The 16,417-nt window shown below is 39.0% G+C and overlaps 2 protein-coding genes across 7 annotated transcripts in view; one reads left to right on the forward strand and one right to left on the reverse strand.

Moving 5' to 3' along the window:
• The window catches only part of MATR3 (matrin 3), a 1,017,354-nt gene that overhangs the window by 515,351 nt on the left and 485,586 nt on the right, over positions 1-16,417 (reverse strand). The gene's annotated exons all lie outside the window — the stretch shown is intronic.
• Positions 1-16,417, forward strand: part of FBXW11 (F-box and WD repeat domain containing 11) — a 77,882-nt gene that overhangs the window by 13,712 nt on the left and 47,753 nt on the right. For 4 of the 6 annotated variants that reach the window (XM_049829447.1, XM_049829449.1, XM_049829446.1 and 1 more), the window contains one exon: positions 3,097-3,198. The exons of the other annotated variants lie outside the window; for them this stretch is intronic. In XM_049829447.1, coding sequence (XP_049685404.1) covers positions 3,148-3,198 — 51 coding nt within the window. In that variant the 5' untranslated portion in view covers positions 3,097-3,147. The remainder of the gene's footprint in view (positions 1-3,096; positions 3,199-16,417) is intronic. 6 annotated transcript variants of the gene reach the window in all.

Here is a 16,417-nt window from a genome sequence, read left to right on the forward strand (position 1 = left end):
TTAGTGGGCTTTGTAGAATAAAAGGGAGAATTTTTTCTTTTTTTTGTTAAAGGGTAGGAAAGTGTGAGGATTTCTGTTTGGATGTAACTCTGAATTTCAAATGCACTGAAATGAAAGGTTTCTTGACTTTTTACAGTGCTTTAACAAAATAGCAGCACTGTACACCTGAGAAATACCAAGGCGAATAGGTTTGGGGTTTTTTGTTGTTGTTGGGGTTTTTTTGGTGGGTTTTTTTTTGTGCCTCCATCCTCTGAGTTACCACCTACAAAAGTTGATTTATTGGAGGAACACTGCTGTGTGCTTTACTATTAATATAAGAAGTTCTTAGCATCTGACCTTTAAAGACATTGAAGCATATTCCTTTTTATTGATACTACTGAGAATTTATAGTTTTGAATGCAAATGCAAGAATTTGTGTAAGTTTCTTAAATTTGAGATTTAAGATTGAAACTTAAATCTTGAAGTGTAATTCCTGAGGCTGGACCACCAAAGCAGTTCTTTGTGTATAGAATTACAGTAAATCATATAAAAATAAAATTAATGTATTAATGTTTCCAAACATACGGCATCTAAAAGATCAGAATGAGGGTTTCTCTATTTGTCTTTATTCTTTCAGCATCATTTACTCCTTGCCATGAAGCTGTAAAGCCCCTCTTTCATCTGCTTGCTTCTCCCCTGCAAGTAGTGCATTCAGATGAACAAACAGCTATCTTAATGTGAGTTGATTAAAACTCTGCATTGCGAATTAATTTGTTCCTTAAAATTTGAGTTTTGATTGGCTTTATCTTAACCTGTATGGTTCTGTTTTCTGCTGGTGGGATTGACACTGGCTGATATGTGCATGTAATATTATGCCTGCTGGCCAGTGTCATTTTCCCTTTCCCAAACTGTATTAAATAGTGCTGTATCTCCCTGGCGTCCTGACAAAAGGCAAGTGGAAAGTGAAGGCATAAGTTCATGCTCTTGTTATGCAAAAATTAAATCTTTACTACACTATTATGCTCTTATTATGACAGTTCCTATGCAAGCAGGGTCAAGAAATAGCATGTCAGTGAAGCACACAAATATTTGCACATTCCTGTTTTAGTGTGAAGTAGAATGCAGTACTTAATTTGTGGTACTGTGCAATATGATTGCTACAGCTAAGTGTCCAGTGATTTTTATAAACTGTTTTTTTCAGTGTTTCGTAATACTGTAGAAAGGGGTTTGTGTGGCTTAAACTTGGCATGGAAATGGCCTCTGTGTCTAATGTATTTTGAACTAAATTAAAAAATTGTTTTCAAGTTACCCATGTTTCTCTTAAGTTCTTAAAGTTCAGCTTATTTAGCTAGAGTAGTTCCTAAAAGAAAACACAGTTTGATAACCTAAACCAGTGATTTTTTTGTACACCTTATCTGAAAACCTTAGGAGAGAAGTTTGTTGTGTTTCTTGATCAATGACTTCTACTAAGTGATGGGAGCAGAATTAAAATTTTTACTGGGCCTGTACGTTTAAAAACGCATAAATTTATTTGGGCTTTAATAAATACCTGCAGTCATGCCCTGAATTTCAGCAGTTCAGTGTTGCAGAAACACCATTCGGGTATTGTGCCAAATATATGCACCCACTATATATGCATAGTACAGAACATCCATATGGAATTACAACCTTCCTGCTGGATAAGAGGAGAGAGAATTCTAGTGTGGTTTGGTGCTGATAGGGTCATTCTTTTCCTGGTTTTGCTTTAATTTCTCTCCTTAGCACAGAGATGAAAATATTAAGCTTTCTTTTGTTTTATTCATAAGATATGAATTTTTTAAACAAATAATATGTTTTTAACCTCTTCAGTTGCTCTGGGCTCCCTCCTTCCCCTCATTACTGGCACAAACCACTTTCCCTGAGTCTTCACCTCTGGTTATTCCACTTTCAACTTTGATCTGGGTGGGATTTTTCTTTTAAAGATTTGGTGTTTGTTATAACTAAATTGGAAGCCTGTGTGAAAAGCATTGAAAACTAAGTCCTTGCCAAATTTTACAGCTGGGTTTGTGCACTGCTTGATAGTGAGGAATTGAATCCTTTTCCCTAACTTTATCTGATGATTATGTAGTGTATGTGCTATTCTGTCCTTAAAAGGAACTGTGAAATAATATCACAGAGCTATAAAAGGTTTGGGGAGTCTGTCTGCATCAAATTTCTTCAGCTTCAGAAAAGAAACAAAAAGGATTTCCAAACTTTTCTGAACTTCTAGCGTCAGCAACATGTAGTCTGGTAGTTAAGCTTGGTTCTTTCTGGCTTGGGTGGCGGTATGAGTAATAAATGTGGTTAGGGTATAATTTGGCTTTGCGATACCCTCAACTGATAATACAAACTTTTTACCCCAATAACCTATTTAATCAGGATACCATGCATCTTGACTAAGCAGAACTTGGTCTTGCAATTTGAACTTAGCTAGGTGGTGTTCCTCTCTAAAAACTACTTAAATGTTTTTTTTGGTTGTCAGTGTCCCAGTACATAGACTGTAACCTCAGAAGTTAATGTTGGCTTTGCTGTCAGAATAAATAAGCACAAATTGTTTGAGAAAGTTGAGACAGTGTGGGGTGCCAAACCCTAATTACCGAAGCTCTTCCAGGTTGTATTCTAAAGACTTGCCACCCTAATGAAAAGCTCCTGCACTTCTGTTCCCCAAGGGTGACTGCAAAGGTAAAAACCTCGCAAGCAATTACGGCCAGGCCAGTTTGCTGAGTAAGGCATCTTCCCCCGTTGCAGCAGAACTTCTTTTGTTGGTAGCGATGTGTGGAAGCATTGCTGAACTCATGGACCCAAACCGTGACAACTCTGATACTACTGGTAGTAAGTTAAAATATTCAGCTGGGCATTAAAGCCAAGTGGTTGCAAATGAGGAAAATCAGCTTGTTATCCTTGATAGGACAGAGGTATGGCTTATTTTCTGAAAAGGATCTTCAGTTGTTATTTTACCCTTGGCCGCTAACCTTGTGATTAATGTAGAAATAACTTAGATAAGTATCCACGTTAACATACTAATGAGTTGCCTGCCTTGAGTGATTTGTTGTGGCATCTAACTGCTTCTTCTCTTCCTTCCTTTTTGTCACCCTGCAGTGTTCTGTGCCAAGGTCTTTGTGGCTAGGCTGCTCCAACCTGGTAGAGAGCATGTGCGCACTGAGATGCCTGCAGAGCATGCCCAGTGTCAGATGTCTCCAGGTGCCTTTCTTCTTTCTTGTTGTAAATGTTATGCGTATGCTGTTGAACATTTGTTAAACTCCCAGGACTCTGTTTAATCAAATTGTTAAGTCTGCTAAATGTTTTTTGTGCATCCTTTTCTGAAATCTTCTACTTAACTGCATTGTAGGAGTGAATCTTAAGAGGGCTTTCTGTACAGTAGGTTCTGGCGGGGGGTGGTGAGCTTCTGTGTTTTATTGCCTGTTTACTGAAGTTGTGATATAAGTAGCATAGTTGTGCATGTTGCCTGCTACGTTTTGCTTTCTCATTTAATTTAAAAAATAACATAATGAGCTTTGCCATTTCTCTTAAATTGCAATGAACTGACTACCCTGTAATATTTGTGTGATTTAATTCAGAAAGGATAAGCTTTTTATTTTCTACTAAGCGTGATCCTGGTTATAGCCTTACATTACAGTCGTTGCGCATGTTTGAATGCAGAATAGTTAGCATGGAGTCCTGGAGCTCTTTGGGTTACTCTCTTAACTTAGCTTCTTAACTTAAAAAGGGAAGAACAAGGGATGGGGGGGCTTACTCTGCATAGAAGACCTCTAAATCTCAAGTTCTCTGTTGTTTTTCTTCTAGTAAGCTGTTGAAGCTGAGCCTGCGTAATTTATAGATGGGGAATTGCTGCTGTTTCTTCACTGGTTTGGGAGGGATTGAAAATGATAAAAAGGGAGATTTTGATACCCGTTAACAATTTTCGACTCCCAGGATATTTAACTTGGAAAGAAAATGCAGACCATGTGTAGTAACTGCGTGGCACTTCCTAAAGTGTTTCTGAATGTAACATTTTCACCAGTACATAACTGTTATTTAATAGTAGTATCTTTTATGACAATAGCGTTATTCCATGCTTCAGTCTTTCATGTGTACAAAATTACTTAAAAGAAATTGCTTTTGTGAATGAAAACTTAAACAAATTGAGTTTTGTTTGCAGTCAGTCCATTTCAGTTCAGACACTGGATAACATGAATGTCTTGCTTTAGAGGGTAACCATTTATTTCAAAATCTTTCATCTTGCCCGCAAAATGTGGCCACTTGAGTTCCAGCAAATTTGAGTTTCAGAACTAAAAATGTCTTCAAAATTTCTGTTAAAATACAAACATATTTTTGTTTGAATGCTTTGTGTTTCCAATTTTGAAATACTATTCAAACAGGGGGGGAAATCTGTGACCAAGGTAAACATATAGATGGATAATACAATTTTATAGAAATTGGCACTACCGCATGGCCACATAATGGTTATAGTAGATGCTTATAGTCATGACAGGGCAAAGTCACAGAAGTTTGGTGTCTGTTTTGGGAATATTTACAAGCTAGTTCTAGTCTAAGATCTTCCTGTTCTCTTTCGCTGATCCGCAGCATTCACCCCCTCACTGGAAAAGTAAAATTAAACTTTTTTTCAGTGGGAATTGTGAAAATTTTTTTCTGCTGCAGCCTAACTTGTCCTTGGCCAAAGAGCATCTCAGAATTTTTCAGCAAGCTGTCATAGTTGTTTTTAGGACGGATAGTGATGTTGAGAGTAGGTTGGATGGAGTCTGGTGGATGGGTCAGTAATCGTTTCAAGGGTTGTTAATGAACCCTGGTGAGGGATGTGAGCAGTGAGCTCGAAACAATTACTTCTTTGCTGTTAGGAGGCTGTTCTTCGGTGCGGACCTAGGATTGCAGTTGTATACTTTCTTGCTTAATTTTTTTGCCTCCTCTTTACCTGACTTTTGAATTTGTGACTTATGCCTAACTGTAGTTAACAGTTCGAGAACTCTTTCAGGATTGGACCGGTTTTGCTGTTAATAACTTTTAAATGGTAGGTGTAGATCTTGGTTTCATGGACTGCAAGCCTTGGGGAGGGCTAGCTGCTGGGCCCCCACACAGTGAATTTCAAAAAGACTCGTCAGGCAAGGGGGGTCCTTAACCAGCTCAGGTTCCCTACTGCAGGCAAGGCCTGCATTTCTGCAAATACCTGGTTTGGAAATTGCAAGGGCTTCTTAATGATGAATCTGAGAACTTTGACTGCCACAGGTTTCTTATAAATCAGTTCTGGAAATTTCTCATCAGTTAGAACATCATGGCAAATGAACTGGTTTTTTTACCCAACTGAACTTTTTATTAAAACAATATTACAAACAAAAAATCTATATATTCAATTGAAATAATAGTAAACCTATTTATTAGGAACACTTTTTTCTTTCTGTTACAGTATCTATCAGTAGGTACATAGTAGTTAACTGTAAATTGAACAGGTGAAAGTTCAGAGCACGCTGGGCAGTAGATTAATTGATGCAGAATACATTGCATTACATCTGTTGATAATACTGATTACAGGACAAAATACAAACCGGTTTGTTCATGAATGTACTGCTTTATACACAAGATTTTTGGAAACCTATTATCACAGATGTGGTGTCATTTTTAATTAAAAAGCATAGCTAACGCAGCTGTTATGTCAGGATGTGTCACTTTGAAAAATTTCTCAAACCTATATTGTTTTCAGGAATTGTTACAGATCTGTCAGCTTTCATGAAAACCACATCTGAAGTACCAGTTAATTTGTGTAGGCTTTTTGCTCCATGTGCCTGTAGGAATTTAACAATCCCAGAACTTTTTAAACTATATAATAGTAACAGCTGACAGGGTTAACAAATTCTAGTAATAAAGTACATTACTGCGAGGACAACCACATTTTTCAGGCTAGTGGGATTGCTTTGAAGCTGTTGGGAGCTCAGTGTGTGGAAAGAAAAAATTTTGTGTATCCAGCCTGTTGCACTTCAGGAGTTACTGAGGAGGGATTTTACCAAGGTGTTTGGCCCCTCTGTGTGTTGCAGGGCTTGTCCTTTTCTGCTGGCTGCACCTTCCTGATGGGTTGGTTAGAGAGTAAGAGGGATAACTGTCCTAAGCAGATACCTGTGGGGCATGCTACTTGGTAAGGTGTAGAGAGCACTTTGTTGTTTTAAATTTTGTTCCAAAAGAAAGACTTTTTTTTTTTAAAGTCTGTTTTTTGTAGAACTGCAACCAGGAGTAAGAGGTTTTGAATCTTTTAAAAGCATTTGTGGGAGCTTTAAAAAAAAACAAAAACAAAAACCAAAAAAACCAAAAAAACCCACCCCAAAAACAACAAGAAAAGGTTCTCCTTTCAAGTGTGTGACTCAGTGGTGCCCGCAGGGGAACTTGGAAGTGAAAGTGGCACCAGCTGCTTTTCCCCGTTTTTTTTATTTTTGGTATCATGACTAGCCCTTCATTGTTCCCTGAGCTATAGGCCCACATGTAAAAACAGGTAGGGCATATATACCAGGAGATCTTTGTTCTGTAGCACACATTCAGTTAGCGTAATGATGATTAATAGGAAGTTTAACAAGGGAAATATAGAAGCCCTTCTGTGATTCACAGAAGTTATCTGGGAATTGTATCTGTTATCTGTGTGTTGTGTGTGTAGAGTAATTAGTGAATGGACCAGAAAGAGGGGAAAACCCCCTAGTCTTAAATCTGGAGCCTTGTAGAATTTCTTCAGGAAGCTCTTATTCAGTCTTAAGTGCTTTTTCAAACATTTAGGCTTCAAGAGTAATCTACCATCAGTCTAAAAGAAGAAAGCAGAGATTAGATTTACTCTTGCCTTTCCGTAATGTTCTCAGTAATCATAAAACCCAACTAGGCTCTCCTAAAATCAAGCTGTACCATTTAAGCAAATGTCCTCTAATGCCAATGGATCGGAGGTAGTGTTCCAATTCTCCACAATTAGTCTGGTTTTGTATTCTGTGCTTTTTCTCACCCAGTAAAACACCTTCATAGTTCCTGTAGTTTACTGGAGAAATAATTACTTTCTGCATTCTGTGAGCTGTTAGTGAATGGAGGGGAGAGAGAGAGAGATAATTTATTAAAAAAATATTTATTCCCATTTGTGGTACTTGAAGTTTGTTCTCATCTGTCCTGATTTTCAGTGTAATTAATATTATTTGGAAATAAAGTCCTTGACACTTATTATCACTTATTGTTGTATTGAAAAGCATATATTAAATGCCAGTTCATAACTACTATAGATTCTGAGGCCTTATTTTTAACTACTTAATTACCTTTAATAATGTTCTTGTACCAAGGAGCTTACAATTGTGAACACACTTGGATGCAAGTAGCTACTGTATTCATCCTCTTTGATATGGATTTGACTGCAAGATTAAAAGTATACCGGTCTCTTATTTAGGTTTTTAGAGAAAGCAGTTGTGTAATGCAACCATATGGATAGATCACCTTCCATAGCTTCATTCTCGTGAAGCATTGCGGTGGTTTTGAATATATTTTTTTCACGCTGATTTGGGAAATGGCTCCAACAGCACTGTCATGCAAAGAGAAATGTCCAGTGTTCTTAGTTCTGTAAGTAAACATCTGCAGTGTGAATTGAAGACTAATCATTAAGCAACTGAAGATAAGTACTCAAACATGGCTTTGAATTATTGCATAATGTAGGATGTGATGAGATAATGCTTGGGGAATATGTTATTAAATAGAGGTAATGAAATTAACCTAGTAACCACATACTGCTCAACCAACTCTTTCTTCCCTGTATTCAGTTATACTTTTCCTTGGCTCTTTTTAAAGACATCACTGTATCTTTCTTTTAAAACTCTGCTTAGGTTTTTTCTTGCTTATTTAGACCCCCCCAGCATGTTGGGGTTTTCTGTACACTTTCCCTATATCGTCCTTAAAATTTTCAGCTTAATTGTATGTAGTGTCCTGCTCTTCCTTTTATGTTCATGTGTTGGGTATGTAGCTTGGAAGCTCTAACAGAGCACTGATTCACTACAGGAATAATAAACTTCTCACTTCCAGAGCTTCCAGTGTGAGAAGTTGACTTGTTCCTCCAGAGGCCAGGTCTTTCATATAGTGGCTTTCTTAAACTTGAAGCTACCCTGACTCCTCCCAGCCTGTTCGCTCAGTGGTCCATAGGCTTGTGATAGTGTGCTTCACTGTCCTTTATCCTTAACTTCTGCACAATGGGATGTCCAGCTCTGTAGGTTTTCCTTGATTTGCATTTTCATTCTTACACCACGTGTCCTGGTGATGGACAAGCAGTAGGAAGGTGACATTGACTTGGTTCTTGCCAGTGTCATTCCTCCTTATAGATTAAGACAGGGGTGTATTGATTTACTCTCCATAACTGGAAGCTGTCTTCACAAAAGCGTGGTCTTAAAAGCCTTTTGAATTGGCCAATTCATAATTTATTACTGTTCAGAAGAACTTACTGTTTGCTAGTGGCAAGTGGAGTTCTGGAGCATTAGGGTTTTAATATTTATTCCTTACAATAGCATTCCTTGCAAAGGAGATTATGTTACCAATAAGGAATGTCGGTGCTATCACAGCTGAGCTGAGGCACAATGGAGGAGGTTTATCTTCCTATTTATCGATGAGATACAACTTAGCATTAACTTGCTTAAGCTTGTATTTGTTACTTACTGATTTTGTGCTTCTGTTGTTGATGTTTCTATTCAGATACCGGAAGTACAACAACAGAAACTGTAGTTGGAAAAAATTGTATTTAAAAATGAAGAATTTTGATTTATTGACATGAAAACTTCATCATCCTTTTTTTTTTCACAGTACAAATTCAGACACAGACACGCCGTATTCTTAAAATGACAATGAGTGCAGTAGATGCATTCTGCAAAAACCTTTTACGGTGCATGAAATCACAAATTGGAAAATGATGAATAGCCTGTTGCAGTGTAGTCTGCATCCTTTTGAAAATGTTACTCTTCTATGCAGCTGTTAAAATGAGTTGTCATAGCCAGACAACTGCTTTGCTGCTTCTGTTAGGTTTGAGTAATTTACAAATAATTCTTCGACATGTTTTCTGGTATTTTGCCTCAAAACAGTGGGACTGTTACCATTTCTTTTTGGAAGCAGTCCAACAGGTCCATTAAAAAGAAATGCATGTTTGATTCCTTTTCTTTAAAGGAACAGAATGTTCTCTCCAATATCTGAAATATTTGTGCTTGTCTCTCTGTTTTAAACACACTTCTTCCTGAGACAGAAGGCTTTAAAACTAAGTGTAGTATTGTAGAAGCAATTAAAGATATCCATGCAGTAGGCCTGTTGCCATTTTGTGCTGTGAGATGGCCTGTATTACCCAGTCTGTAGATCTGATGTAAAAATGTCCAGTTTTCCCTCTCTTAATCAGCACCAGTGCTTCCCAGTATTGTTGTTACTTCTGGCTGAAGCTGGAGTCTCCTCTCAAAATTAGTAAGTTTGGATTTTGTTTTCAGCAGTTTCTCATATTTTTTTTTTCTTATTATGTGTGCGTTGCAGGCTGAAGGCTGATGTGACAGCTCAATTTGGTGTTAGTTGCACATATTCCAAGTATTTTGCAAGTATTTTTGCTTGTGCTCCAGTGCTTGGCCATCCTGGTGGTCTCCACTAGACCACACTCCAGTATCCCAGTGAATTTCTTGTAGTGGAGTGCCCAAAACTGGGGCTGGTGCTCTGGATGTGGTCTCATGAGAGCCAGGTACAGCTCTGGCTGCAGTCTCTTATAGTTATAGCAGCTTGTTGCTAGGTCTAGACACCAGTAGGATAAGTAAATGTAAAATGCATGGATTGGGTTTTTTCAAAGCATGATTTATTATCTGAAGGAAAGTGTTATGATAAGCACTTTTTTCAGTCATCCTTTGTGTATCTAAGTGCTTTCAGTTTTATGACTTTAATTATTAACTAAGCCTGTTCTTTCTTAGGGGCAGGAAGAGAGACCTTCTCTGTATTGGGTCAATTCATAGTGTTTATTTTTAAGTAGAAGAGAGTGGTTACTTACTAGATTCCTTTAAACTTCAGCCAGTGAGCCAGTATTGAGCTATGAACTGGAGCTCTACCTCTTTAGTTTCCTTAGCTGAGGAGCAGAAGTGTGTTCCCTGATGTCAGAAGACTAGTAAATGGAGTAAATATCTGTCAGTTTTGGTTCCTGATTTTCCCCAGGCACAACGTACATCAGTCACTTGTAGCTGACTATGGCTTCTGCTGAACGGGTCTGGCTGTATTCTGTCTGGTCTGTGGTAAGCGTGCAGCAAATGGCAACTGCGGGCTGGAGGCGAGAGGCAGGCTGTGAAACCGCTTTGCAGCTTGGGGTCATCTGCAGTGGCCTCTCCAGGGTGGGGTTGTTTGAGTGCTGCCAACCGCTAACCTTTCTGCTTGTGGGTAAAGGGTTTTGCTAGTATAAACAGCTTAATATATACGAGTGCTTTTTTTGGACTTTGTTTTCAGCAGTTTTTAGAGAGCAGTGAGGATCATACACTTCATCCCCAAGCTGCAAGCTTGCTTGAACAGAAGAGTGATTCCTTTCAGGAGCCTGGTTCTCTTTCTAAACAGCTTTTCAAGTTATTTCACCTGTGGCTGTTAGTTGGTGGGCAGTTCTCTCACCTTTGTTTTTTCTTCAGAAGTTGCTGGTATTCAAAAGTTAGTAATTTACTTAATAATCTTTATGGTAGAGATTAGGAGGAAATGGTGATATGACTCCCTCTTGAGATATTTCACTAAGCTGCTGTCTGCTGCAGAAGGGACTTCCAAACATAGAAAAAGTAATGTGAGCTTAGAGATCTGGTCCTTACTCCTTTGGGTGACTTGCTAGCCTGCCTTTTGCTAGTGTTTCTCTTTTGTACCATTTAGAGATCACAATATATTGTGTCTGAGACTGGGAAGGATATGTCCCTAAGGAGGCAAGTACATTTCTTCATGATGGATTCATGTATCAACACAAGATACTAGCCTTGCCTCAGTAAATCCAGAGCTGTTGCTTATAGCTCATAAATTCATGCTCCTCAGAAAAGCTAACACAATCACACTAAGCTTAATATATTTCACAAGTAGTGGGCAGGAGCTGTTATTCCTGATACCTCTTACGATGCATCTGCAAAAGACTACATCTTTGAGTGGAGGAATGTTGTTAGCCACACCTTCATGTTTATGCTTTCTCAACCTCCTTTGGAAGAGAGGATTTTTTTGCTGTCTGATCCTGTTACGGTGCAAAGAAATTTGCTAGGTAATGTGTCTTGCTCTCTGCCTGCCTTCTAGTAGTGCCATGCTTATGCTGGCAGGGAGTGAAATCTTTCTTAGGAGAGGAGAAGGAAATGCAAGGCTGTCTATTCCAGGTGTATTTGATATATTCCTCTTCCATGCAGGTGTTTGGTCTATTTCCCATGGAAGAATGTTCAAGGAAACAGAAAAATATAATGAAATATTTCCCACTAAGGTTGAACTAGATTTTTGCAGTGTCTTCACACAGGCTTCTTATCAGAAATGTCACCAGCAGGAGGATTGGATCCCTTCCTTGTGGGGAATTAAGCAGCAGTCTTGATACCAGTGTTAGTAATGGTATTGCTGATATTTATGATTCCACTCTTAAGAGTCATCATCACAAGGACAGTTCAGTGTGAAAAGTTCCTGGGGTGCTTAGCAGGCAGGCCATTTCTGGGTTTCCCTGGTCTCCTTTATTTGCATCCCATGAGCTGTTCTGTAGGTCTTCAAGGCTGTGGCATATGAGAGTCTTCACATACGTGGTTTGGTTTTTGTGATTCTTTGAAATGGTGGTAGAATTCAAATAAATCAAAGGAGGCATTGGTGTCAAGGATAGGACAGCTATCAAATCCAACAGCAGGATTGAGCAAATTTTGCCAATACCCATCTGTCAAACATGGGAGAATTGGTACAGCAGAGAAAGAAGGAACCATCACCAAAACCTTTTACTACTTTGCATAATATTTCTATGGTAAAATAGTCATGTTTGCAAAGCCCCACTACAGAAAGGCATTACTTTGTGGCACAGGAGGGTCTCCCAGTGCTTTGGACAAGTGGATTTTACAGATACTTCAGAAGTTTGAGTTGACTTTGTTGCCCTAGAGAAATAATATAGGTCATCTTCATCCCAACCTTTTCACTTTGTAAGTATTGAATTCTGTTCATTGCACTGGTGTTTTTAGAAACTCTCAGCTGTGGAAGCTGAACTCTTTGCTTTTTAATTTACATGCTTTTTGCATTCCTCAAGTTCACACACAATTTTTGATGCAGTTATTAAGCCAGGCTTTAGAGATGATCCAAACTACACTTCTAACCTGGTTTTTTTTTTTGCATCTATTCTACTTTTTTAAATTATTCTAGAATAAATGAACTCATAGAATGGTTTGGGTTGGAAGGGACTTTAAAGATCATCTAGTTCCAACCCCCCTGCCACAGGCAGGAACACCTTCCACTAGACCAGGTTGCTCAAAGCCCCATCCAACCTGGCCTTGAACACTGCCAGGGATGGGGCATCCACAGCTTCTCTAGGCAACCTATTCCGGTGCCTCACCAACCTTACAGTAAATAATTTTTTCCTAATATCTAATCTAAATCTACCCTCTTTCAGTTTAAAACTGTTACCCCTCATCCTACCACTATACTGATAAAGAGTCCCTCCCCATCTTTCCTGTAGGTCCTTCTCTAGGTACTGGAAGGTTGCTATAAGGTCTCCCCGGCGCCTTCTCTTCTCCAGGCTGAACAACCCCAACTCTCTCAGCCTGTCTTCATAGGAGAGGTGCTCCAGCCCTCTGATCATCTTCGGGGCCCTCCTCTGGACTTGCTTCAACAGGTCCATGTCCTTCTTATGCTGGAGCCCCCAGAGCTGAATGCAGTACTGCAGGTGGGGGTCTCACAAGAGCAGAGTAGAGGGGCAGAATCACCTCCCTTGACCTGCTGGTTATGCTTCTTTTGATGCAGCCTGGGGTACAGTTGGCTTTCTGGGCTGCGAATGCACATTGATGGGTCCTGTCAAGCTTCTTGTCAACCAACACCCCCAAGTCCTTCTCAGGGCTGCTCTCAATCCACTCGTCGCCCAGCCTGTATTTGTGCTTGGGGTTGCCCTGACCCATGTGCAGGACCTTGCACTTGGCCTTGTTGAACTTCATGAGGTTCACATGTGCCCACCTCTCAAGCCTGTCAAGGTCCCCTGGATGTCATCCCTTCCCTTCAGCGTGTCAGTTGCCACACAACTTGGTGTGGTCAGCGAACTTGCTGAGGGTGCACTCAATCCCACCGTCTTTGTCACCGACAAAGGTGTTAAACAGTGCTGGTCCCAATACTAACCACTGAGGAATGCCACTTGTCACTGGTCTGCACTTGGACATCGAGCCATTGACCACGACTGTTTGAGTGCAACCATCCAGCCAGTTCCTTATCCCCTGAGCGGTCCATCTGTCAAATCCATGTCTATCCAATTTAGAGACAAGATAATTTAGAGCAATTTAGAGACAACTGCTAAATATTTACTATAAAGTGTATGAATGCAAACTTCTTTTGGCATGTCTATGGACACTTCAGCTGGTTTTCCTTATGTGTTGTAACTGATAAATGTTGAACATCATTGCACTAAATGGATTAGGGCTATTAAGAGTTTAAATTTGATAGGAAAAAAAAGATATAAATGATATTTTAAAAAAAATACTAATGAATGAAAGTGGACTTCAGAGTGTTCTCTGAGTTATTCAGTAGCTAATAATTAAATGCCCTACTTGAAAAATCACTTAAACAAGGATCAAGTGAAGATATCTTTGAAGTTGTATATATGATTGCAAAATTTGAATGCGCACTTGAACTTTGAAAATCATAGTTCTTTTGTCTGCTTTTGAAGATACTTGAACTAGAGAATTTATTCAAGGCATATAATACCGAAAAAATATTTACCGTAATGTTACGGGAATCCACGTACAGTTCTGTGTACTTAAGCTCAGGTTGTTAAAGCAAATGTAATCTGAAAGTCTCAGGTTTATATTTAAGTATGTGTTTTGGGAAAAACGATAAGAATTAGGCCAAATGCCTTTGAGTTCAGTGCCTGAATAGTGAAAATGCAGGATGCCTGCTGCTAAATGATTGTCATCACTCTACTGTAGAGACTTTTATATTGTCCTGCAGTATCTATTAAATTCTTTTTGAGCCCTGCTAACTTCAAAGCTATCCTTCAGTGCAGTTTGTCGGAAGCAAAAGCCCTTACAGATTCCCTATCAGGCCATGGAAGCCATAGCTGGAACTTTGTGTAATGCTATCCTTTTGTTCAGAAATAAGAGAAACATACAGCAGTTTTCCTATTGAAGTGACATCAAACCCAGCTGTCTTCAGGAAGTAAGGAGATGGTTGCTGGCACGCTGCAGTGGTTACAGCTTTGGTTTCAAGGCTTCGTTGCACAATATGTTGGTTTCAGCTGTCCCCTGCCTTTTTGATCTGCTGCCCCATGCAACAGCTTGCCACCTTTCATTTACGCCACTACAAGATGGTGTGCTGCAATGTAAAGTAAGTCACTGATGTGATACAGATTAAAAATTATCTTCCAAAAAGAGCAACCTGAGACATTGGGCAACTGTTCGTCCCATTCTCAAATCCTTTTCTGTAGAGTCTTATAATGATGTGCTTTTTAAATCAACTGTATTTTGAAGTTGTAGGGGGAGAAATGGTGCTGGCCTCATAGGTCAGGCGCATTTAGACATCCATTATATAAATCATGTGAAATCTAAATTATGCAATTGCACATTCCTTTTAATACTGAGATAAAATCAGCACTCAAATCCAGAGTGTCTAGCTAACCCCAGGCAAGGCTGAGTGGATATTTGAAAAAAATGATTTGGATATTTCTTTTTACATCTTGTGTTACTGAAGGCATCTTTCCTTAGCTGAAGTTAGTCTGCAGCCTTTTTCGAGATAAGGTTTTCTCCAGGTTTTTGGTTGCTTGGTGTATCAGCAATTACAAAACCACACTGAAATAGTGTATAAGCAAAAGACTGTTTCAGACACAATTAGGATTTCCTGAATAGTTACGAGGGGTTGATACAGTTTCATAAGTTGCCAAATCTGGAATGTGTTGCCATGCATCTTTGGAGGAAAAAACTGGACTTACAACAGCACAGGATTTTTTCTTGGGGTAGCTGACCAGTTTTAGGCTTTAGTTTTATTGAATATTTCATTGTGGTGGCTACTTTTTCTACATTTCTTTTGTGTGCAAATACCTTCTATTTTGCAAAAGATAAATAGTTGAGGGTTACTGCAATTTTATTGTTTCAGACTCCTCAGTGTTTTTGAGTAACCTTTTTATAACTTTTACAGAAAAAGTTTGTATGGAAACCTCTTCAAAATCTGGTTAAAGTCTTGTTGATCCCTGGGGAGGAGCAAAAAAACAAAGAATGAAAATAAATTCTGATGTAGTTCTGGTGGCCAGGGAAACCAAGAAGGGATGTAGAGGAAGAAGTGCCAGAATCTAGTCTTAGAAGAATTAAGAAAAAATACATAGGCATGCTTGGAAGAAAGTATTGAATGTTTAATTGAAGCTCGTAGCTTCTTTTGGTTCTTCAGTCCTAGTGTATTAGTATTTAATGCCAGTGAATTTGTGGCTGTGGGCTTGTAGTTGTTTGGAGTGGCTTATTTTTAAATTGTTCTTCAGTTACGTGTGCTTTGATATGTGGTATTTATGTTTGCTGCTCAGCCACTTTTCTGAGGCTGGAAGTGCATGTCTGCCGCTTCTCTTCCTTCTGTTCCTTTTTATTGTTTTGCTCAAGGGTTAAAGGGCTACAGATCTTTTCTAGATCTTCAGGGAAGAAAAAGGTAATAAGCTCCAGTGGATGTGTTAAGCAGTAGTGGATATGAGAAAAAAATTGATAAGATTTTGAAAAAATGGCTTAATGATCTGAATCTTTAACTGGCTGCAGTGTGTGTATTTCCGATGCCCATTATTGTCCTGTGCTTCATACAGCTTTTTAGACACCTTCATGTTGAGGGTTGTGCCTGTCTTCTGGCCAGCACATTGAGGTAACTAAATTTGGACAGAGTTGGTTTCACATGGAACCAGCAGCAAAGATTTGAACCTAAATTCCCTCTGGGAATCTAGGAATAACCCTTGAAGTATTTTAACTTTGCACCAGGCAGCCAAGTTGCAAACGTAGTTAATCTTAACATAGGCTAATTTATTTTTGATGAATCTGAAGTGATCTAATTACTAGCTTACCCTGAAATTTGCTTCTGAGATGTTACTTATCCTACCTTTAACGTGAAATACCGTTAAGGGGCTTATTAATTGTATAGGAGAGAGTGGTGCGTTTCCTGCCTTGTTTACCCATTAATATAACGCAGAGAAAAATGTACAACTTGCAGCTTTTGTACACAGCGTTGTACAGTGTGAAGTGTAATTTGAATTTGGCCTTGCACCTGA

The sequence above is a fragment of the Accipiter gentilis genome, chromosome 26 (genome assembly GCF_929443795.1).
Source record: "Accipiter gentilis chromosome 26, bAccGen1.1, whole genome shotgun sequence".
Lineage (NCBI taxonomy): Eukaryota > Metazoa > Chordata > Aves > Accipitriformes > Accipitridae > Astur > Astur gentilis.